This window comes from Pseudonaja textilis, chromosome 1 (genome assembly GCF_049901715.1).
Source record: "Pseudonaja textilis isolate UNSWEBS1 chromosome 1, rPseTex1.2, whole genome shotgun sequence".
In the NCBI taxonomy this organism is placed as follows: domain Eukaryota; kingdom Metazoa; phylum Chordata; class Lepidosauria; order Squamata; family Elapidae; genus Pseudonaja; species Pseudonaja textilis.
The window spans coordinates 55122596-55147642 of NC_141990.1; the positions used below are offsets into that span (position 1 = coordinate 55122596).

The following is a 25047-nucleotide window of genomic DNA, read 5'->3' on the forward strand; positions in this document are numbered from 1 at the left end:
AAGTCATAAAGTTGAACAAATATGTTATCTCAGCATACAAGACTTGATCTAGCCTACCAAATGCTCCTCCTTCTTGAATTATAGAAGAATTCAATAAAACTGGCAATATCATCAAAATACTATAGTTATTGAGATGGGATTAGATAATTTAAATTTCAGGTCACAGCAAAAGTTACATTGTCCTAGGATTTTTAGCTCATCTCAACTGACATACACTTTGGTGGTCTCTGAAACAAAGCGAACATGCATATCCTTTTGCCTCACAAATCCTAGCTGCAATATTTACAAAGTGGCTTAAAGCAGTGGTCGCCAACCACTGGTGGGCCGCAAGAAAATTTTGGTGGTCCATAGAGAACTGTCACCCCCAAAGCAATTAATCCAGGCTGCATGGGAACACAAGGCTGCGTCACTTGCATTGCAAACAACAAGAGGTGGTGAGGGGAGGGGGGAAAGGGTGGAGGGGGGAACTTGCCATGCCTGGCCACCGGGCTGCTTCTTTCCACTTCTGCTTTTGGCTGCACACAAGGAAAGCAGCAAAAGTCTTTCTTTCTCTCCCCCAAACTCCACCAGAAATGAGTCTTTGGGACCCTGCAAGGCATCCTGCTCCAAGAGGCTGCGCTGGCAAAGACTCATTTCTGGCGGAATTTGAGGGAGAGAAAGAAAGACTTCTGTTGCTTTCCTTGTATGAAGCCAAAAGTCTCTCTCTCTCTCTCTCTCCCCCCCTGAGAACGGAGACAATATCCTGGGATCCCAAATAAAGAATGATTGATTGGTAGGAATACGGAATGGGGAATTTTCCTGCAGATTTTTTGGGGGATTTTCCCAGGGTCTCTGGTCCGCGGGATTTAAAATTATGAGTTTGGTGGTCCCTGAGGTCCAAAAGGTTGGCGACCCCTGGCTTAAAGGACAATGAAAGAACAAATAGTAAATGATACAGCAAATATTAAGAGCTTATAGTTCAACATATCTTACTGGTTTTTCAAATTTATAACCTCTACCTTTCTTCACGACTGAGAAAATGAATTAAACTGTTTGCAAGCTTTATGTTCCCTGTGGAGGTAGTTGAATTTCTGATTTATCACATTTTCTTGGGCAAGTTCTTGGAAAATATTGGTATTTTAAGGGATAGGAGGATCATATAATTCACATTTTGTTTAAGAAGAAATCAAACATTTCTGTATATTTTTATTAAACTTTCAACAACAAAATGATTTCATCAATATAAAAGTGGATTTTTCCTTACCTCCGTGGCAGCAGAAAATCTTTTCATCTACTATCGCTGCAATAGGCAAACAATTAAAGCAGTCTGTAAATGTCTTCCAGAGTTTGATATTAAATCTTCGTTTACCTAATAAAATTGGAAGAATATTTACACTGTAGCATGATCATTCAGAGTTATATCACATGAATTGCTCAACTATTTCACTAATGTGTTGTTCCAGGAGGATGCGTCACAAACTTGAAGAACCATAAATGCATCAAGCATTTCAAAATATTGCAGTTATTTCAAAGAAGAGAAACATTTACAGAAAGTTTTACTTACATTCATCATAGAATCCGTAGATGCGATTTATACTAGCACACTCATGATTTCCTCTCAAGAGAAAAAAATTCTCAGGATATTTTATTTTATACGCAAGTAACAAGCAGATAGTTTCCAAGGATTGTTTGCCTCTGTCCACATAATCTCCCAGAAAAAGATAGTTGGCTTCTGGTGGAAATCCTCCATATTCAAATAATCGAAGTAAATCTGTATACTGGCCATGAATGTCACCTAAAATAATTAAGAAAAGTTGTATTACAAGTATCTTGAGGCTGTACAGGTTATAATTATCTAAACAACTGGAAATAAAAAAAACCAGAATCTTGCTTCGCAAGTTCTCCAATAATTAATATAAGCTCTGTTGAGGTAATTCCCCATTAGCAGAATGAGCACATACAGGGAGACGTATTGAGAGTAGTGTTTGAATAATACACACACAGCACACAGAAACACTGTACAGTAAATGTAGGTTTTTACTTCCAGAAAGGTTTAAGCAAAGTTCAAACACAGTCCAAAGTCATTCACAGGTTAGATCAGTCAGTTTTCAGTCCAGGGATAATCTAATAATGAAGTCCAGTGTCAAAAACAGTTCAGTATCAGACTTACATCAAATTCAAGAATAATAGTCAATACAGGAACAGCAAAACTCTCCAAAAGAAGGAAACTCATTCACACTCTCGACTAAGACTAAACAACCCAGGTTTCTGGCTCCACCTTATGGCCCTTTGAGAAACCACACCCAATTACAGTTTTTTGCATTTTCTTAAAGATACAGTTTTAAAATGTCTATCCTGGTTTATATATTTCCAACCCAAATAGCTGTTAGGTGACTTACATTCCTAACAAGCTCCAAGGGCAATTCAAGACTCTGCTTATCTGAATTTTTATCTTGCAAATAATTTCTAAATTGTTTTGCTTACTAGACTGGATATAGAATGATGCTCCCTTAAGACCTGAATAGCCCCACTTTGTTGCTGTTTAGAACAGCTGTAAAGACCTGGCTTTTTACCAAGCCCTTCGGCGAGGGAAAGAGAGACCCCTTGCTTCACTGAACTTGCCATCTTTTATCATTATTTGATGTCTCATTGGTTTTATTATAATTTGATTGTTGTGAGCCTCTCAGTCTTTAGTTGGGCACCACACAAGTTTACTAAATTATTAAAATAGAACATCTTCCTTTCCCCTTTTACAGAAGCTTTCATAAGAGTATTCAGTTGTGTATAATTGCTAATCAGTTAACATCAACCGTATACATAAGATATGTGTCAATTTTCCCTTAGCAATACCAGCACGTAATCAAATCTACATAATCAAAACTGTGATATTATCACACATGTAAATTGTAAATAGAATCTATTTATGAACATAAGCAAACCATAATTGATTTTGAATTTGATGTATTTCTCACATTCATATCACATTCTTCAGATAACAATTATAAGCAGTCCTTTTGCTAAGGTATTTTCAGGTTTCACTTAGCATTTGACATGTTACAATTGTTCATAATTACATCATACTAACTTCAGTATTTTATACTCTTGTATACAGCTACTCATGCTAATATTTTTATTAGTGTATATATGTATTTTTTAATCAACTCAATTTACTAGAAAAAAACTCGGACAATATATTGTATGTTGAACTATGTATGGTGTGTTGAAGCATATCAGCTTCACACTATGGTTCACATCCTGGATGGTTAAGATAACCCATTTAAAATTAATCATAATTTAGTTTGGACATAGTTACTTGGAAAGTAAAGCAATTTCTTCTCATTTTGTTTCTCATAAGAGGATGAAAAAAATAGGGGAGGCCAGCAGATGGCCATAAATACTAAGGACAGTAGGATTTCATCTAAATTAGATCAATTCTTCAATCTTCCCCAGCAGCAATAATTATGACGCCATTATAATGGCATTACAACTTCATTCTACAAACAAAATAAACTTCATGCTTCCCTTTTTATTTGTGCCTTTGAGTCAGAGTGGACTTGTGGTGGTTATTTACTTGTTAGACTTTTGATCCTGCCTTTACTACTTTATAAGTAATTCAAGGTGGCTATCCTTTGCCTAATTGCCTGAACTGGTTTTTTTCCTCCCTTTTCCCCATTCCCAAAATTTCCTCTCTTGCAGGGGACAGAGATTGTTTGGATAAACTCTTGCTTTCTAAACTGCTTTTCTTTGCCATACAGGCTGCACACTTCCCTGAAAGGTGCTAACAGAAAGTTAGCGCAGCTTTGCAGCCCTGATTAGAACTCAGGTCTTAATCAATTTCACCCCAAAGCTTTCTTTTATATCTAAGCAGCCACAAGCAAGGTATCAAGGCATTCCTTTCAATATTTATTCCCCATTGTGTGTATGCTTACTTTCTTGTAATTTCTTCCTTTCAAATACAAATATTGATTTCCATTTGCTAATTATCCCAGAATGGAGATAAAGATTCCAAAAGGCGTGAGGGTAGGAAAAACGGTGATAAGATTTGCCCCCCTTTTCCAGCTTCTTTGTGAGTCAAGTTCTGAAACATGAACCTTTACCATTACAGCTCACCAGCTGATTTGGGTCATATCCTCTTGGCACTGTAAATTTATTTTTAAAAACCCTTAATAAACTTTTTAAAAGATTTATTGAAAGTCCCGGGGTCTAACTTTCATCATAAGGAGGTTTTTTTAAGGAATGGAGATTTAAAGTTCTGATTAAATTTACGGGACCTCTTTTTCCCTGAGTTTTGTTTTCTAAACTTTTGGTTTTTTTTTTATAGTAAATAAATAACAGAAGTTTTAAAATTAACATTCTATAACGCAACCAAAATAGTAAATATATTTTTATGGTATTAGCATTTAGTTACACCTAACAAAAAACAAGCCCAGCAAACCCAATATATTTTAAATGCAATTTAGGATTAAATATTTCTACTTTCTATTTTTATTTGTACTATGTCACTCTACACCACAATCATTCCGACCACTTACAAGGATGAATGCAAGTAACAGATTTCTCTGTACTATGTATTAATTTAGGAAAATGAAGTTTATTGTGAGAGCTATTATAGTGACATTCTGTCATACCTTCCAAGTCTCAAAATTGTCTGCCATTCTTGATATTTTGATCAAAAGACAAAGAGCTTCTTTAGAGGAGGGTATTCAGAAGATCCCAAACACATAGCTGCAAAATAACTGCACAGAATGCTATACATTTTAGTTAATTTACCTTTTAATTCAGATTCCAATGATTGTATTTAATTTTAAAACTAAGTGAATACCTAGCCAATCATCCTTTCAGATTGAAATGTTTTGTTGTGTTTATTCTTTATATAATTTAAATCCATCATCAACATTGATAAATTTTGTCATCCAATTTAAAGGTTTTTTTAAATGAAAGAAATCAGCACATACCACAGATCTTCAGTGGTGCCTCTAGCTCCAAGAGAATGGGCTGGCTAAGAAAAATTTCTCGTGATTTTATACACAAACCGCGAACTTCAGCTTCTGTCATCTGCACGATCTTTCCAGGGCGACATCCTCGCACTGCAAGTCAAAGTATTAAAACATTTAAATTCTGAATCTCTTAAAATATCAAGGAAAAAGACAGTTCTCAGGTCAAGAGTTGTTTCCTGTTTTTAACCCAAATTGGTTATTTAAGTTGGAACTTGTACTTACAAACACTGCCTATTAATAAAAAAGGTAGATCACATTGACCTCCTCAAGCTGATTAAGCACTGAAGACACAATGTTTTTAGGAACTGTTGAAAACAGGCTGTGTGTAGAAACTCATGGCTTCAGTGGTTCTTGTACATCTTCAGTGCTTTGTCAGTTTAAGAAGAACACAAGCTGAAATTTTTAGTAATAGGCGGTCTGTTCATGTCTAATTCGGAAGTTCCTCATCTGGGGACTGCCTAAAAGTCAACATCCCCTGCTTAACCAGGTATTTATACCTGCTATGTTCTCTACATTTCCACAGGCATATGGATATAGAAATAATGAGGTTTTTAGAAACCATACCACCCCAATGTAGAGTTTCTATAAATGTATCTTAATCAAGATTTATTGACTCTGCAACTATTGCAGTCACTGAGTTAATTTTTCTTTATTGTTCCAAATAGTGATACTATCTTCAACCTGATTATGGTGTTTCGAGGAAATGCAAATATAGTATTCAAAGAGCTGCCAGAATGGAGAAGCTTCTAGTATAGACACAAATACTGTTCAATTTTTAAAAGAAAAGCTTTTGGCATTCGCACATTTTCATGATAAAATTATGAGGACTCCCACAAATAAAAATGGAGAAAAATACTTGATTTCAAATCTCACAACCCAAATTTGGAGGAAAAAAACCACCACTTTGTGAATTTCATTCTGGTGGGAATTAAATTGACAACGCCCCCTTGAAGCTTTAGCAGAGTAATCAAAAGTGATTTTTCAAGGTGAGTCTGCATGACAGTTTTATTGTTTGACAAAAAATAATAATAAAAAGCACCATGAGAATGCTCTCGGGCAAAGGATTTCACATTTAAAAAATAAAACAAACAAAGAAAAACAACAAACACCCTGCTTAACAGACAGAAAAACAGCCACAATGCTTCACCTCTAATTGGACTTTCTCTTTGTTCCCTTTCCTTTGATCAGCATTGCTTCTCTATGCTTCTTTCTAGCTAGTTGAGCTGATAGCATAACTTTGAGTCTGGCCTGTCTTTTGGCTACAGTTGTCTTCCTCTTCAGTTCCAGATTGGCCCTCTTTGCTTTTAAATCCAAAACAGCTGGAGGGGACCATGTTGCAGAAATGTGGAGTAGTTGCAACCATCATTTTAATGAAGCATTCTTCTATGAAAGGTGACATAACGTTTTGCTGGTTTTTTTAAGGTGCCACAAACTTAGATGCCACACGTTAAAGTGGGAAGCTCAGGCAGTGCAATATGCCTTATCTTTTATGATGGTGGGTTGGGGACTGCAACTATTATTTGACCTTTAAAGTCACAGAAGAGGAAGTAATATCAACGTTAAGTCTTGTTGGCCAAATCTTCGCTACAGGTATCCCACACAGCTACACAAAGAGCAGTGAAATCCAACTTCCTAAACAGAAACCGCTTTCCCTCTGCCTTAAGAAATCTGTCACTTGAGCGAAGCAGCATTTCTTTCAGTTGCTTAGTAATCCATGTAGTTCGTCACCATCCACCTCCCTCAGGACAATGGAGGGTTGGCTAACAATAGCTGAACGAAGCTCTTTTCCTCTCGAGCCTTTGTCTCTGCTCTCTGTAACTCCTGGGAAAGTATAAGCTTTTCTTCTTCCACTCAGCCCAGCATTTTCATTCCCGCGCTGCCTCCAAAGATGCTTCCTTCGGGCCAGGGAGTGGAGGAAATCACCTGAAGCTGGCTGCGTGCGTGGGAAGAGAAGAGGGAAAGTGGGGCAATATTGGCGGGAACGGGAAGCGAGTCTTGGCGCCTCTGTTGCTTTCGGCGACAAAGGGGGAAGAGTGGCTTCTCCGCCTGTTGCAGTTGGCCCCGACGAATGGAAAGACACGTCGTCCTTTGCCAGAGTCTCCGCACCCAGCACGCACCACACACACACACACACAAGCACGCAACCCCACTCGTGCTCTAACGAGTCACAAGCAGGTCAGGAGGACACACGGGGAGGGGCGCAAAGCCTTCGGAGCCGCCGCAAAGAGTGGGAGAGAAGCTCGCTCGAGCCCTGTCACAGCCAGCGCGTAGAGGCTCCCTCTCAGGCAGCGCCTGAGGCGTCTTAGCGCCTTTCCTCCAGGTGGTTCAAGCTGCAAGAAAGGAAAAGGGGAAGCGTGTAGCTCCTGCAGTCCGGGCCGTTTTGTGGGACAGTGAGCAAAGAAGCCAGATGCAAAAGGAGCCGTCCGCTGATGAAAAAAATCGGAATTCTGATTTTAGTTGGAAGAATATCACGTATGGATGTTAATCTAACTCAAATGTTCCAGAACTCTAAGTCAATTGGGTAAAATACTGATTTACTGGGCTGGAGGAAACACAATTCTGCAGAAATCATACTATTTTTAAACCAAGATTTCCCAAAAACTTTGTAATGTCTGTTTAATGTTTATATCCTGGCTTCAAAATCGACTATTATTCTAAGCACTTGCCTTTTCTTTTCCACCCAACAGCGTGAGTCTGGTCTCTCACACCATTAAATAGCCTAACAGTAGAGATATTATTGTAACCCGTAAATATGAATACAATGTTTTTTATTCTTTATATTAAATATTGATCTTACATAATGCTTAAAAATTGATTCCTGTTTCCAAATAAATCCATGTCATTTTTTTCTAGCAAAAGCTACCATTTGTTTTAATTTGACCACAGAAGACCAAAGAGGAGGTCCCTACTTCTGATATGGGAAAAAGAAGAGGAATAAAAGTAAATCCCACAAAATTAGTGTATTAATAGCAAGCCATGGAAAAGAATATAAAACCAGTGGTTTTTCCTGTGGAATGAACTACTTAAAGCTTCAAATTACATGTGAAACAATGCTAGTATTATTGAAAAACTGTATACAAATAAAAAGTTAGACTAAACTAATATATTGTAGATTAAAATGATTATATATCCGAGGTCCCATTTCTGCTATTATCCAGTATCTAAACAAAATATAACTTATGCAAAAGGGCAAAAGAAATAGAATACTATAGGATCCATAGCATTTTCTATTTTGGAATTCATAGCCTTTTCTGCTTCACATTAAACACTTCTTAGACAATTTATTTTTCTTTAAATCTTGCCAATCTATAAGCTGGAAAATTGCTTTGGGGAACATTTTTTATGCAGAACACATCAGAGTAGGTATTTGGGAGCATCCAAGATATACCAAAAATTTCAAATACAGTTATTGCCTCATGGGAGTCTGAACTAATAAAAAAAGTTGTTTCTGTTCTTTTTACTCAATGTATATTTTAAGAAACATTTCTCAGATGTCATAAGTAAAGAGCCTAATACCAGATTACTCCACTATCAAAATAAGGGCAAATAAGAGCCAAGTGAAAGCCATCTCTCCTGCACCCCTATCCTGGTTTTTAAACTGTTACACATTGTAGTGTGGACAAGAGAAACAGAAACAAGAACATTGAATTTCACTGTAAACAGGACTTGCATTTACACACAACGGTCAGTGGAATTCTTAGCTTTTCTGCAATAAGTACAGTTATTAATTCTTTTATCCTGGGAGGGTACTTGTTTCCATTTTACGTTTCCAAGAGGAGACTAATATTTGGTAAGACCGAAAAGTTTAATAACAAAAATACTGTCACTAACATTATTCCAAAGGAAAAAAACTTTTAGATGATAAAAGAACCATTATTTTCCAGCTTGTGAAAAGTAATAATTAAGCAGGCTTTGACTTTCCAACTTTAAAATAAAAAGAATTGAGGGGAAATAGTGTATTTTATATTTTATTGCCAATCCAAAATTATAAATATACACATTTTTAAAAGTAAGAAACTATGATTATAAGATACCGTATATACTCGAGTATAAGCCGAGTTTTTCAGCACATTTTTTGTGCTGAAAAAAAACCCCTCGGCTTATACTCGAGTGAGATTCCCCTCTGGAAAAAAAAATGGTGTGGAGCTCCGGAGCTGGGCAGCCGCTTCCCTGCTTCCTTTGCAACTTGTAAGCTTGGGGGTAATCGGAAGCAGAAAAGTTCTTGCATGAGGATATATTGTTTTTTCTTTTTTTTAACTGTTTTTAGGGGGGAAAAAATACCCACCGTCATGTGAGAATGCTCAGACACGAAATCTATCCGCCCGAAAATAAGTGTGTGTGTGGGGGGGCTTTTAACAGAGGGAAGATGTAGGGAGAAGGTAAAAGCGACAGAAGATCCTTCAGGGGAAGGGGGAGACTCACCTTTGGTCCAGATGAGCCCCCTTCCCCGCCCCTAAGAAAGCAAAGGCAACCAGCAAGGGCAGACAAGCCCCACTTCGCGGACTCCGTCCGTCCTCGCTCCCACCCACCCACCCAAAGCCACGAAGTCCCCCAATCGTGCAGCCCAGAATCGCCCTCCCCTCAGGGGACAGCAACGATGCCCGGTGTTTCCCGAGACAAGAAGCTCCGCCGTGCAATGAAAGCGCCCTGGCTCTAGGCTCGTGGGCTCAGAAAACAATGCGAGCCGAGGTGGCTTCGGCTCCGCTTGGATTCATTTCCTGGTGGCGGCGGCTCGCGTTGTTTTCTGAGCTTTAGGCTCTAGGGCTCAGAAAACGCGAGCCGCCGCCACCACCTCCTCCCCTCCAGAGCGGCCTGAAAGCAGCTGGGGCTGAGGAAACGAAGCCGAGCGGAGCCGAAGCCACCTTGGCTCGCGTTGTTTTCTGAGCCCGCGAGCCTAGAGCGAGGGTGCTTTCATTGCATGGCGGAGCTTCTTGTCTTGGGAAACGCCGGGCATCTTTGCTGCCCCCTGAGGGGAGGGCGATTCTGGGCTGCGCAATTGGGGGACTTCGTGGCTTTGGGTGGGTGGGAGCGAGGACGTTGACTTTAAGCGCTGCCGGTCGAGTGTTTCACAAATACCAGTGGGACCTCCGTCCACCACCACCCCTCCCTCTTTTTCCTCCTTCCTTCTGATCAATCAGGTTTTCCCAGTATTTGCTCACAGCTGCGTTTTCTCTTCTGCCATGCTAGGCGTTGACCGCGGGGATTTCTGATTTTTTCTTCCAAACGCCCCACGGGCAGAGAACACTGACTTTCATGATAGTGAGATCGTTTCCCAAATTAATTGATTCACTAACCCAAAAGATGATGATGACGACAGTGGGAGGCAGGAGTCACTCTCTCCCTTGCAAGCCCCCAGTGCCCAGCCCTTGCGAGAAAAAAGCAAGAGCCGTTCTTATGATCTCTCTCTCTCTCTCTCTCCGTAATACAGTCAAGCCCTCTCCAGCATGCGCGATCCGCCGCTGCCGCTTTGCAACTTGCAAATGCAAAAACCCCGGGATTTTGCATTTGCAAGGCGAGAGAGAGAGAGAGAGAGAGAGAGATCATAAGAACGGCTCTTGCTTTTTTCTCGCAAGGGCTGGGCACTGGGGGCTTGCAAGGGAGAGAGTGACTCCTGCCTCCCACTGTCATCATCATCTTCTTTTGGGTTAGTGAATCAATTGAACCTTTCCTGATAGTGAGATCGTTTCCCAAATTTCCCTTAAATCAGGGAAGAAATCAGAAACAAACCTTTGGACTGAGAATAAGTCTGTTCCTATGATGCCATTTTTGTTCACTGCAGTGTGAAAAGTGTGAAAAAACACACTTCTTGTTCTTCATCTTCTTGTTCCCTATTTACTGGTCTCTTTCAAAGAGGAAATTGTGAACATCAAACTTATTCTCAACTGTCCTAGTGAAAGTTTTTATTGGTATCTATTTTTATTTTTGAAATTTACCAGTAGCTGCTGCATTTCCCACCCTAGGCTTATACTCGAGTCAATAAGTTTTCCCAGTTTTTTGTGGTAAAATAGGTGCCTCGACTTATATTCGGGTCGACTTATACTCGAGTATATACGGTATGCTTCATTGCTAGTAATGCAATAACTGGCTTTGGAGTTAAAAAGTGTACTTCAAGAAAATATGACAGTGTAGCTAAGTATTACCCTTTACTAGCTTTTTATATGGTTTATATATAGGGAGGTTCCCCCACCTCCAAATCTTCCTGTGGGCATAGTTACTAATAGTAATGACCTGTTTTTGCAGACAGTCAGATAAGAAATTTGACCTTGATAAATCAACAACAGAGGTATGTTCAAAACTACTCTGCCCATGAAATTAAATGTGATAACAGAATTAAAGAACTTCACACTTCTCTCTGAGAAAAACACAGTTGTCAAGATGAAATGTTCACTACATAGTAGAAGTAACTTACAACTGGTCCTCACACTTACAACCATTGCAGCATCCCTATGGTCATATGATTAAAATTTGGACTCTCCCTATGGTCATATGATTAAAATTTGGACGCTTGGCAACAGTTGTAGCATCCCAGGATCATGTGATCACCATTTGCAATCTTCCCAAGCAGCCTGACAAGCAAAGTCAATGGGGGAAACTTGACTCACTCAACTGCATGTTTCATTTAACAAGTAATGATTCACTTAACAGTCCTGGCAAATAAAGTTGTAAAGTCAGATGTGACTTACTCAACATATTGATTAGCAATGAAAATTCTGGTCCCAATTGTTGTTTTAAGTCAAGGGCTAGCTGTATGTTTAATAACTAATAGCCAACAAAAAATGGCTGCAGGGATTGCCTTTGCCTATTGCTGCCTCTGCGCTCCCCATTTCCCACCCGTACTGATCCCGCCGCCCAGAGGCGGCAATAGGTGTTGGTGATCCCTGCAGCCCAAAACAGCTGATCATCAGGAAGCAGATCCAACCGACAATCAGCTGCTTGTGCTAAATCAGGCTGTGCTAAAGCTGACCAGGCTGTTTGCTGCAAGGAGGCAAACTGCTGGGAGGCAGAGGCCGGCGGGTGGGCGGGGCTTTGGCAACATCTGCTGTATAAGACGCACAGACACTTCCACCCACTTTGGGGGGGGGAGTGCGCCTTGTACACCAAAAAATATGATATTTTGTTAGTTTTACATGAATGCAATCTTGCCCATCAAAATAAAGTGTGCAGCGGTCAACAGAAAAAATCATCTTATTTATATAATGGTTGAAATAAAAAATATACTCAAATGTAAGTTTTATATCCATAAACTATCGTTACTTAGTATCTCCAACTCACCCTTCCAATCTGAGAAAAACTACTTCAACAAAAGCCATCATTATTAATGTACTACTATAAAACACTCACAATGAAATTCTTATTGCTAACAATATTAGCCCTTTTTATAAATACTTATACTGATGAGGGTGTATTTTATTGCCATTCATAATTGCAATTTAATATAGAGGCTTAATTCTTTTCTTTCACATATAGCCCAAAGACTAATTTTTGAATTTGAGCTATTAGTTATAGAAAAAAGTGAAAATAAACCAAAAAAATCTGCTTTATAAGCAACACACTGTTCATGAGTCCTAAAATGAAAACCTGACTTATATCCAAAATTAATATATTCTGAAGTAGGAGTAAAGAAAAAAAAACATCTCAGAGGAGTACAGCAAGTTGAGACTCCTGCACAATGTGGAGGTAAGGAGGGTAGCATTTTTATCACAAGCTTAAATATTAAGTTTCAGGGAGGCAACAAAAGATTTCCATAAAAACAAACCTGAAGGGAAACTGTCAAGTATAATTTCTCAAACTGGATTCTATCTGACAATAGCAATAAAAAAAATTGCAAAATAGATTTTAGGAACATTTCACAGAAAGTGCTCCTTTTAAGTAATTCTCTCTTAAAACTACATCTTCAACATCAAATTATCCTTTATTTTTTTATTTTTTTAGAAAAAAGCTTCTTTGGGTGAGTTCAGCTTTTGGGATGAAATTTATTACTATTGTTTTTGTTCATTGAAGACAATTTCTAAAGAAGTCATTACTATGGCTTCCTGACAAACTGCCTTCCAGCCTTTAAACACCTCTAATGAAACAGAAACCACTACTACCCTATTCTAATTGTTTTTCCATTACATTTTTTCTTGACATTCAATAAAAAATTCTTTCTTTGCAATTCAAACCTACTGTTTCTCGCCTGCTTCCTAAAATCACACTCACAAGTCTACCTCTTCTATCCTGTTTCAGTTTTATCTCCTGCAGGCTAAAAATATCCAATGCTTTCTACTCTTCTTTGTAAGTTTTTACTTAAAGCCCCTCATCATCTTGAACTCCTCTGAACATGCCAGTATTAATGGCCTTCCTAAAATAAAGTAGCCAGAACGGTGTGCAATATTCTAGGTGTGATAGAGCCAACATCGAAGAGAAACGAACAACTCTCTTTTTTTGGGAACGTTCTTCATGGTCACAATAGCTCATTTCAGTTTGCACTCCACTGTATGCATGTTTGTTGTCCAGTATACTGACTCCCATTCCATATTCTGTCCATGCTATTCTGATTTTCAACTAACATTCTTTAAAAATAGTTGCTTATTCAAAATCTATATATATAATAATGCCATATTCAACATTGAAATAGACTATTTTAGAACATTATTTTCTCAAAAACACAGAAATTGGAGTTTAACTAGCAACCCACCCACCCCCACAAAAAAAACAAGTCTAGCAGAAAACTAACAATACACATTGAGCAGAACTTCACTAAATGCTCAAGAAAAGTATAACAGATAATCAGAGTTGGAAGGGACCTTATAGGTCATCTAGTCCAACCTCCTGCTCAAGCAGGAGACTCTACACTATTTCTGACAAATGGCAGTCCAGCTGCTTCTTGGGCAGCGGAGCCACCTCTGTAACTTCCATAGTTCCCGGCGCTGCTGCCGCTGTTGTTGGAGATGGCGTTGGCGAGAGCAGGACAGCTGCAGCTCGGCCTGGGCACACTTGGAATGCAGGAACGGGTTGCACACTGGGACTTTTGGAAACTTCAGAGCCTGAGGCTGGAGCACCAAGGGTAGCAGTGGTAGAGACACTTGCTTGGCTCTTCTCACGCCCAACCAGCCGCTCAGGATTAAACAAAAATGCAGCGCGCGCGGCACTCCCAGGTACCTCAAAATGTTTTTTTACCCTGTTGTTGTGGGGACAGGGATGGAGGAAAAGCGGGAGCAACTCAGATGCTGTTGTTTGAGATGGTGCTGGCGAGAGGCGCCAGTGCCAGTTGGAACCATGAAAGCTATGGAGGCCAGAGAAGCGACTGAAACACTGCTGGCAGACATCCACGACGCCCGCCCGCTGAGCCGGCCTGCAACCAGCACCATACCTGAATCTGCAGCAAAGGTGCTTGGCAGGGGTAAGGAGCCCTCCGCCATGATCGGCCATTAGGAGCGGCTGGTGGCAAGGCGTGGCTGCCCGTGGGGCACTCATAACAGCAAGTCCCCCCCACAAATTTCACATGTTTTAAAATAGGCCTAAATTTGGGGGGAGGGTCTTAATTTCATTTTATGCCTAGAAAATATGCTGGGTCTTCCTATGGGAGGCCGTATTCTTGGAGAAAAACAGTATTATGTCTCCAGCATTTCACTAGTCACTTTGTCAAAGAATGCAATATGCCATGATTTGTTTTGACAAACCCATGTTGGATCCTAATAATAGCTCTGCTTGTTTCTAGATGTTCATAGATCCATGGTTTATCTTTTCTAAATACTAATTATGCTACTTTGTGGAACTCATGCAGGTACTGAATTGTTTTGTTCAGGCTGGCCCTGTATAGGTAGATTTTTTAAAACTAATACACTAGTCCTAAATTTGAGCAAAATTGATTTTAAAATGTGAAAAACATGCGTACTACTCAATACTTTTAGATACTTCGGAGTATTTCCAATGTAATCTAAGTGCTTCTTCATCCCACCCACAAGACTACAAAGAAAACACAACCCCATAGATATTCTGAAAAACATCTCATTCTTTTCAGAGCGTATTTCTGAGAATATAGTACACAACTAAGTACCAAAATCTTGCACTAGCATAACAGGGCCAGACATATTGGGCAGGAATAGTCACTTTTGATAATAGACTATTGATTCTTCTGCAGATTAAAAAAAAACCCAATTAGCTTCTTTAAAAATGATTCAGTGTACTGTATATGTTCACTTTTACAAGAAACAATTATTTTATTACAAATCCAGTATTTCAGACATAGAAAACACTTAAGTACCACTATGAGAATTTACAAGGAGAGGAAATCTGAACTAGGAACTGACTGCCTTGCTCAAAAACATGATAGTTTTAAGACAAAATACTGTATGTAATAACTTCCAGTTGCTCCTAAATAGAATGGAAGATGAAGTCCACTTGGAAGACATTATACACCTACTTCTTCTTCCCCAATACAAAATGGGATTTTCTTTTTAAAAAATGCTGAATCAATTATATTATGAAGTAATAGCAAAAATGCCCCTAAATATTTCTAAACTAGAATCCACCACTTGTTTTGATCATGGAAGTTTTGCCGTTTTAAAAGTTCATGCATAAGAGCAGATTTGTTTTTTACACAGCATTTAAATATTTACAATACTACAAGTTATAGAGGACATGAGGTATGAAATGTATCCATGAAAGTATAAACAATTTTATTAACAAATACAAATTTACTTTCAAAGCTAATTTCTCACATATCTGGAAAAACATATGTTGATGAAAGATTTCAGATTAAGTTTACAAACCTACGTATTAGATATTTCAGATAATCACTGGATTTGTATAAAACATTTAGCCGTCTTTTCTGCAAAAAAGTGTGTTTTATTTCCTCTTAATAGGAATAACAAATGTAATGAAAGCTAAAAAAAACTAGACTTAGGAAATTATATTGCATTTGGAGTCCTGCAGTAATGCATTGCTTCCTAGAAACTTCAATGAACTGCCCTTGTTGATATTTAGTTCTTAAATTAGCTCAATAGGTTGTACAAACTTTACAAAAATGGCAATAAAGCTTTTAAAAAGTTCATTAGTCACTTTGAAATCATTTATAATTTTAGAAGTCAGAATTACAGCTAATTTGAATCCTAACCTATGTTCCCATTTGATATCAAATTGAAACAAATTTCTGAAACTAGAAAGACTAATTTAAAAAAAAAATGCCAGTATAGTTTAACCACTAATATTAACTGTGAAAACAAAATTGTTCTTTTGCTTTCGTATAAAATATACAGCCAGCTAGACCAATTCAAGGGAGGCACCATTTCTTCTATTTCCCTTCTCAGGAACCAAACTAACCAAAATCTAAACACCTTAATATTCTGACTCAAAAAATAACATAAGCCTGAGTTATTTAGCCTATAAAGCATAATGGAAAAAGGATTTTTTTTCTATTTTCCTTGAACACAATTGTTGTAGTTATGCCTAGAACTATTTAAAAAAAAAGCTGGTATAGGACATATGTTGTATCTGGCATATATTTAAAAATAGCCCTGCTGAATCAAACCAGAAATCTCCCTAGCTCAGCATGTAGTTTTATGGTTATCAATTAAATGGGGCTGGGAAGACCAAAATCAATAGCTTTGTCTTGTTATGATGGCCAAAAGAACACTGCCCATGAAAAGAAAAACCACACAAACCAAGTTAATAACTACCCTCTAAGGAATTTAACTTTTTAAAGGCCATTTAGTTATTATTGACATGTATTGTGACCATGAACTATGAAGCTGTTTTTCCCCCTAATTTTTCTTTTAACAATTCCATGGTATTTCAAGTTTAAAACTATGAGAGAATTCCCTCTGGATATGCTCATTATGCTCCTCCCTATTACCTACCTGTTCCCCCCCCCCCATTACAACACTCCATTCTTTAGTTACCCCCAGACATGTGTGCTTCAGTCTTTCATGCATGTTGATTGTCTTATTGTGCTCTTCCAAAATAGGACAATCAAAACTGTAAAACAAAAAATATTGAAGTCATTCCCAGATATAATGTATCTTAGTACAATACCAATAATAAATATCAAATCAGAGCATCATTGGTTTTCCTTACATAAGGAGTTCCTTGAAAAAAAGTTTTCTAATTTCTCAGACTGCATCTTCCAATAAATAAATTCAGCCATGAATGTAAATGGTAATAAAATATAGAAAATAAGTAGATTCACTGTTCTAAAAAGTGGGGAAAAAAATTCTTTATCGAAGTCAAGCTTACAATAACATCTTTTGTTAGGTAAAATATCTTGCTCTTAAGTATCTTCAGTTAGCAGTAACTACTGACAACCTACACATTTTATTTTAAATGTAGACACGTTACCTTTCATCCAAGAAATACTAGTATCCTAAATCACACATTTTGTTGCATCAATCCAAAACCAATCCTTTAATTTGCTTCAGAGTGCTGCATGCCTGATAATATAATCACTTTTCTCTCATAGCCGTGGAAAGCTAGCATGGCTTCTGCTTTCCTTAGCCTACTCATGTCTAAATCATGTGCTATGTGATGCCTATCCTCAGTAGATGGCATCTCATCCCTATCTATAACCTCAGAACAGCTGAATTAGGCTTCTAAGTAACACTATTTAGAATAACAAAACATAGGTGGTGCTAAAGTTGTTACCTCAATATCAAATAGTTCAGCTTACAGAATATAGAAAATTGCATCTGCAAAGCAGGCTCCTAACCTTCTATTAAGCAGACTCATGCACAGAAGCCTTTTCTCACAGGCTGTGCTCATCACTACCAGGTTGGGAGGTAACCAAGATTAACTAGAAATGCACCAAAATTCTACAATATAGATATGCTATGCTTTAAATTGCACTAGAGTATATCATGCAATGAAGAAAAGTGAATATTGTAAAAAATTTTCTACTGAAATGTTTATTTTTTACTGTACAAATATTTAAACATTTTGGTTGAAATTCAAATGAACAGTTTTATTCTATGTTGTACAGTCCTCTAAGTATTTTATCCAATGTAAGCATCTAAGCAAAAAGCAGAATTTTTAGGTGAATGACATGGCATGTAAAAAAGGGTCAGGTATTAGTTCAAAATATACAGAGTTGCTGTAAAGTGAAAAAAAAAAAAGTTAATACAAATTCTCAGTACAGTAAAATATTGGATAACCATAGAAAGAAATTCTTAGGTGGTGGTTACACACTACCAACAGAAAAAGTATGATTAATGTTATCAATACTGTACACCGGTAATGGTATTGTTGTAGTGTATGTATGGTACTATAAAGCATCTGGGATTACAGCCTCAGTTTTTATGCACTGAGGTCCATTTCACGTGCTGGATGCCAGATAATACCACCCATTCTTTGGGGATTAGTGTATAGCAGTCTGAATTACATTAAAGGGTAACTCCCCTCAACCACAGCTTACATATTACTTTTAAGGTCGGCAGCAGCTAACGGGTGTGGCGAGATAGAAGCCGGCGTTTTTATGTGTTTTTTTGTTGTTGTTAAAGAAGCGGCTCCTACATTTTTACCTATATTGCGCTTTTCTAGTGGACTCGTCGTAGTAACTGGAAGAACCGAGAGGTAGTAGTGGTGGCGGTTGGAGGAGAGCACGAAGGCTGCTACCTAGAAAGCTCGCTGAGGAGGTGGGGGATCTTGCCCATTTGGGAGGTTTTGCACCCCCAGCCTCGCTTCGGGAGAGGCGGCGGGTGTGCGATAAACGGCCCTTCGAGGTAAGGAAAGCTATATTCCTAATCCGCGCTCCAGCAAAACGACGGAAGATTTTAGGGAGGCTTCCATCAGAGCGCATTCACAAGAGGAACAGGGCCATCCGACCACCTTCTCGGCCACCTCCCCCCGCAGGCAGAATACCTGTGTCCGCTTACAAGCATTCCGCACCCGCACCCCCCCGCTGCCCTTCGCCGGGCTCCCCCGCCTCGCTTCCACCCTCGAGGAAGAACTTCGCTCCCCGCGCTGCCAAAAATGCACCCTCGCCTTTCAAGTCAGGAGCAGCAGATCCCCGCCCACCCTTCGGCGTTCCCTCCGACCCGCCAACACTCACCTTCTAGAAGCCTGGTGATAAGACTGTCCACATTCAGCTCCCCGTCCGCCATTTTGTAACCAATGGACTCGTCCCGGGCGGAAACACAGAAGGCGCTTCACCGAGGCGGCGTCGGCGAAAGCAACAGCTCCTTCTCAGATCCCTCCCTCCCGGCCGCGGCTCCAGCCCTTCCAAGCGCAGCCCCCGAAAGCGCCCAGCCCAACGGGGACCCCCGTCCTACTTTCTCTTTCCCTAGCGCCGCTGAGCAGGGAGGAGGGAGGAAAGAAGGAGACGAAAGCGATACCGCCGCTCCTCCTCCCCGCTCTCCTGCCTGGTTTTAGGCCTCTCCGCGCAAGCGCCTTTCGTTCCTTTCCACAAGCGCGCGCCTCTTGTCAACAACTGCGCGGGAGTATCAGGTTCTGCTCCGAAAGGCTGAAGCGGCTTTTAGGCCACCTCCCCCAGGAAAGCCTGCGCAAGCGCAACAGGCTCAAGGGCCGCCACTCATGGAGGCAACTTGTTTTGGACTACCTTTCCCCCTTCTTGCCCTCGGTTTTAATATCCTAGTAACGGGAAGGTCGGGCCTGAGTTTTAAAACATCGAAGTGGAGTTGTACTTAGCTCCTACAATGCCTACTTGCTGCAGAGGAGCTTATAGTTTTTCAATAGTCCTTACTCTAATTCCAATTTTTTTCGGAAAGAGGTGTTAGTCTCGGTAGAGGCAGAATCGCAGCTGTTGATTCGGTTTGATCGCTCAAAAACATGTTCTTTGTTGTGGGTGTTTCCCCCCCAGTAACTAATATTCCTTACCCTTAATGTATTTTCAGAGAGAAGGAGTTTTGAATAGGGTCTTGTTTTCTGGTCTTTCGAAAGATAACTTATACTCGGAATGAAATAATCCTGGCTTCTCGGGAGAATGGCTCAAAAGTTGAGGCACTCTTACATGGGCGCAAACTTAACTGAGATGCTTTGGATGAAACCTTGGTTAAGTAGAAAACGCTCTTCATGGGCTCGCTACAAAATCTTAGATGTTTGAAGTTCAAAAGTGGAAACTTATTTGCTTTATTAGTAAAATGCCGCATGCTCTTTTTACTGGAGTACCAAGTAAAGCTTTATTTCAAGGCTTCCAGTTGTGCAACAACTGGTTGGGACTGCTGTGCATAATGAGGATCGGTAGGTGCTTGTGTTCTTCCCTATAAGCTATGGAAACATCTAGTATTGTGTAATGCCACTCCTGCACATGATATGAGCAATTTATACATTTGAAGATTTTCCACCATTCTTAAGACGTAGCAAATCTGATACACTTTTTCACTCCACCTTTTTCATGGATTTAAATAGTTTTGTAGTTTTTCAAATGACCTTATCAAAATTCTGCCTTCGTACAGGATGGATAACAGGATGCATTTTCTAGATGGGCAGCACAGCTTTTATAAAAACAGTTATATTTTCTATTGCAAAAAAGTAATAAGGGTGAGTATAAGAAATCGTTAATTTTAACCAAAAAACAGGTACAAATTATTTCAATCAAATTTTGGAGAGTTTAAGAAAACCCATTTTACAGGAAAGTAACATTAAAATGTATTCTAGAATCCTAGAAAGACGCCATTTAATCCATGAGTCCACCCACTGTCCAATAACAATAGTTATTCTTTTTTTTTTTGGAAGACACTTTTACTGGTTTTTTTCAAAACAAACAAAACATAAAAACTTCAGCTCTCTTCCATACATATATACAAACTGTGTCGGTTGGTTCATCAATTTTGTGCATTCATTTCGTAGTCTCAATTACGGTTATGTTACATAATAACTCTTATTATCAATCCAAACTTATATGTCCTCATATCATTATTAAAAAATCATTTGACTATAATTTTATTCATTCATACTTTATGAGATAACTATAATTTAGGTAATTTATTCTATAACAAATCATATAATCATACCAAACCTATCCTAAAAATCACTTTATAGATATGATGTCAAATAACAAAAGAAAAAGAAAAAACAAAGATATTCCTTATTATCTAACATTCTAAATATTCTATTATTGTATTATATCATCCAACCATTGATAGAAAAGGTCCCAAATTTTATAAAATTGTTTATCTTCTTGCTCTCTAATTTCAAATGTCAATCTACTCATCTCAGCACATTCCAATAGTTTCTTAATAATTTCTTCCTGCAATGGAATTTTCTCATTTTTCCAATTTTTAGCAAATACAATCCTAGCCGCATTTACAATCAGATATTTCAAGTCTTTACTATATGCATCTGGTAAGATTCCCAATAAAAAGAACTTCGGCTTCAAATCTATGTGTTTCTTTGTCATTTTTTCCAACCACATGCGGATTTTAATCCAGTATTTTCTAGCATCTTCACAAGTCCACCACATATGGTAATATGAGCCAGGTTTCTGATGACATTTCCAGCATTTTTCAGATTTATTCTTGAACATTCTTGCTATCCTTGTTGGGGGGGAAATGCCACCTGTAAAACATCTTATACAGATTTTCTTTATAAGCTGTTGACATTGTCATTTTATAATTTTGCGACCATAATTTTTGCCATTTCTCTAAATCGATCCCATATCCAAAATTCCTCCCCCAAGCAATCATAGTTTCTTTAACTTGTTCTTCCTCTAGCTTAATTCCCAGTAAATAACCATATAGTTTTTTAATCACCTTTTCATCAGTACCTGTCAAAATCTTATCTAAGTCAGTCTGTTTATCATAAAATCCCTCTGTTTTAGAATCTTCATCATACCTTGAGTGTATTTGCACATATGAAAACCAGTTCATCTTTATACCTTGTTCCTCTAGATCTTGTAGCAATTTAAGTTCACCCTTTTCATCTAGTAATTCCCCATATCTAACTGTTTGTCCCTTCTTATAGATTATAGGGTAGGAAAATGCTTCTATAGTCGATAACCAAACTGGAATTTTCAGATAACATTGTTTTTTATCTTCTCCCAGTTTAACCACAAAGACTCCCGTATATAATGTCTTCTAAAGTAACCCTGCGTTTTAGTTCCCTTAAACCATAAAAAAGCATGCCAACCCAACAACAAATCATGACCTTCTAGTGTCAACAGCCTAGTCTTTCTTAGTGTTATCCATTCCTTAACCCACATCAAATTTGCAGCTTGGTAGTACAACTCCCAATTAGGCAGGCCAAAACCTCCTCTAATTCTAGCATCTTGCAAGAGCTTTAGCTTTATCCTCGCTTTCTTACCTTGCCATATATACTTCAACACAATTTTATTTAAGTCCTCAAAATAGTCTTTTCTGAGCCTAATTGGTATTGTTTGAAACAAAAATAAGATTCTGGGTAGAATATTCATCTTGATTGTTGAAATTCTCCCTATTAATGACAGTTGTAAGTTTTCCCATTTCTTCAAATCTAAGGCAATCTGTTGTTTAAGTTTAATATAATTATTCTCTTTTAATGTACTACATCTTGATGTCAAGTATATCCCCAAATACTTAACCTTGTTCGTAAGTTGGATTTTCAACAGGTCTGCCAGTTCTTCTCTTTGTCTTAGTAACATGTTCTTTGACAAGATCTTTGTTTTATCTTTATTTATTTTCAGACCAGCCACCTCACCATATGTCTCTATCTTTTCCAATAGCTTCGGAGCTGTTTCTAAAGGATCTTCCAAAATAAAGGCTAAGTCATCCGCAAAGGCTTGCAATTTGAATTCTTCCTTTTTAATTTTCATTCCTTTTATACTTTTATCTTCTCTAATATTTCTGTTCAACACCTCCAAAGTCAATACAAATAGCAAAGGAGATTGGGGACATCCTTGTCTTGTGCCTTTTCTTATATTAATAGAGTCTGTAAGTTCTCCCTCCATTACCTTTGCTGTTTGCTCATGATAAATAGCTTCTATTGCTTGGATAAATCTTCTAGCAAAACCCATCTGTTCCAATAGAAGTAACATAAATCTCCAGTTCACATTGTCAAATGCCTTTTGGGCATCTAGGAATATCAAAGCCATTTGTTTTTCAGGATGTGCCTCATAGTATTCCAAAGTATCCACAATTACTCTCATATTGTCTCTAATTTGTCTCTTTGGCAAAAATCCATTTTGATCTGGATGAATAAAATTATTCAGATATTTTTTAAGTCTTTCTGCTAAAATTGAAGCAAAGATTTTATAGTCTGCATTTAATAAAGAAATCGGTCTATAGTTCTTAATTTGCAATGGATCAGCCTCTTCTTTTGGAATAAGTGTAATATAAGCCTCTGACCATGTTTTAGGTATCATCTTCTTTGACATAGCTTCATTCATGACTTCTAACAATGGAGTGCTCAATGATTCTTGTAATATTTTGTAGAATTCTGCCGGGAGCCCATCTGGACCTGGTGCTTTCCCATTATTTTGTTTCTTAAGTGCTTTACTTAATTCCATCATTGTTATATTACTTTCTAGCATTTCTTCAGTCTCTTTGGATATCTTAGGTAGGTTAGCATTCTGTAAGTACTGTTTGACTTTTTCCTCATCAATATTCTCTTTCTTGTATAGTTGTCCATAGAAATCTCGAATAATTTCCTTTTTCTCCTTATTACCATAACAAACTTGGCCTTGGTCGTCTGTTACCTGTGATATTTTCCTTGACTCTTTCTCTTTTCTCAATTTATATGCTAGCCATCTACCTGGTTTATTTGCATCTTCAAAATAATTCTGTTTAGCATTTCTAATTTTCTGTGCCAGTTTTTCTTTCTCTATTAAACCCATTTTATGTTTAGTTATGTCCAATTTCAATTTAATATCTTTTTTCTATGGCATTTTCTGTAATTCTTTTTCAAGTCTTTTATACTCATCTTCCAAGGCTTTAGTGGCTTGTCTTTTCCTAATATTCTTTTTTCTTATGTAGTCTATTATCAAGCCTCTAGCATATTCCTTCATTGTATCCCAAACATTCTGCATTGAAGTATCTTCTTTTTTATTTTCTTTAAAGAAAAAAGCCAGTTCTTTCTCAACCCATTGTATAAAATCTTTCTCCTTTAAAATAGTATTATTTAACGTCCATCTCGAGAGGGGAGGAGCTGGCGTTGCGACGGTACGGTTTGCAATTGAGCTCTAAGATTGCAGCCGATATCTTCGCCCCTGGCCGGTCCAAACGGAACTAAACCGTCCTGTAGGGAAGGTTATCATGAGGGGTACACCCTGTGGATCCAAGGGACACCGCAAAGTCCCTGGTTGACCCAGGAGAAGTCCCTTGTGCCCGCGGCGGAGAGGCAGCCCCAAAGCTGCTGAAGTCGGGGCAGCTCCGGAAAGGAAGAGGCTGAAAGAGAAAGTGTGTCGGCTGGGTGAGAAACTTTTTTTTTTTTTAACATTTTGAGGCTTGAAAGGACACTCTGATTATAAAAAGAAATCTGTGAGATTTTTGACAAAACTGAATAAGCGGCGTTTTTTAAAGGGAGACGTCAAAGCGAGGCTTGGCTATTTCTTTTCTTTATTTTTATTTTTTTTGCTACCGGACTTTATTGTTACTTAGTAGATAACCGGACTGAATTTTCTCATATATATATCCTTATTCTCCCTTTTGATTTCTTATTTTTTTTTTTTTAGGCTAGAGGCTCCCTTTGGTTATTTTTCTTTTTTTATATATATATATATATATATATATATATATATATATATATATATATATATATATATATATATATACATATATTTTCCGTTCTTTTTTAACTCCAATTATGTTTTCCTGGGAGGAGGGGGAAAGTGAGAATTAAGAAACTTTGTAACACTGCCAGCTAGAGGCTTGAAAATATTTTACTTGAAGTGGAGAGAACTGTGAAAGACTTCTTCTTCTCAAGGACACTTTAACTTGATAAGATCGAGGGAAGAGCGCGGCAGAATATTATTACAGGTGCTCTTCTGGACTTCTATCAACAATTTAATATTTGAGGTTTGGCTTTGAAGCTTGTGGAGAAGAGAAGAGAGTCATAACAAGAGCCTTGGACAATTAAACAAAGTGCAGTGTGTTGTTTCTTTTTTTTAATCTCTTTTTAGTTCCGCTACCCCTCCTTACCAGCATTACTGTAAACTTTTATTTTAGCA

At 38.2% G+C, this 25047-nt stretch overlaps 1 protein-coding gene across 1 annotated transcript in view; it reads right to left on the minus strand.

Moving 5' to 3' along the window:
• PPP1CB (protein phosphatase 1 catalytic subunit beta) overlaps nucleotides 1–19143 on the minus strand; it is a 30742-nt gene extending 11599 nt beyond the window's left edge. The window contains exons 1-4 of the mRNA XM_026695622.2: nucleotides 19000–19143; nucleotides 4935–5066; nucleotides 1544–1774; nucleotides 1244–1348 (exon numbers count right to left, since the gene is read on the minus strand). Coding sequence (XP_026551407.1) covers nucleotides 1244–1348; nucleotides 1544–1774; nucleotides 4935–5066; nucleotides 19000–19051 — 520 coding nt within the window. The 5' untranslated portion in view covers nucleotides 19052–19143. The remainder of the gene's footprint in view (nucleotides 1–1243; nucleotides 1349–1543; nucleotides 1775–4934; nucleotides 5067–18999) is intronic.
• Between the last annotated feature and the right edge of the window lie 5904 nt (nucleotides 19144–25047).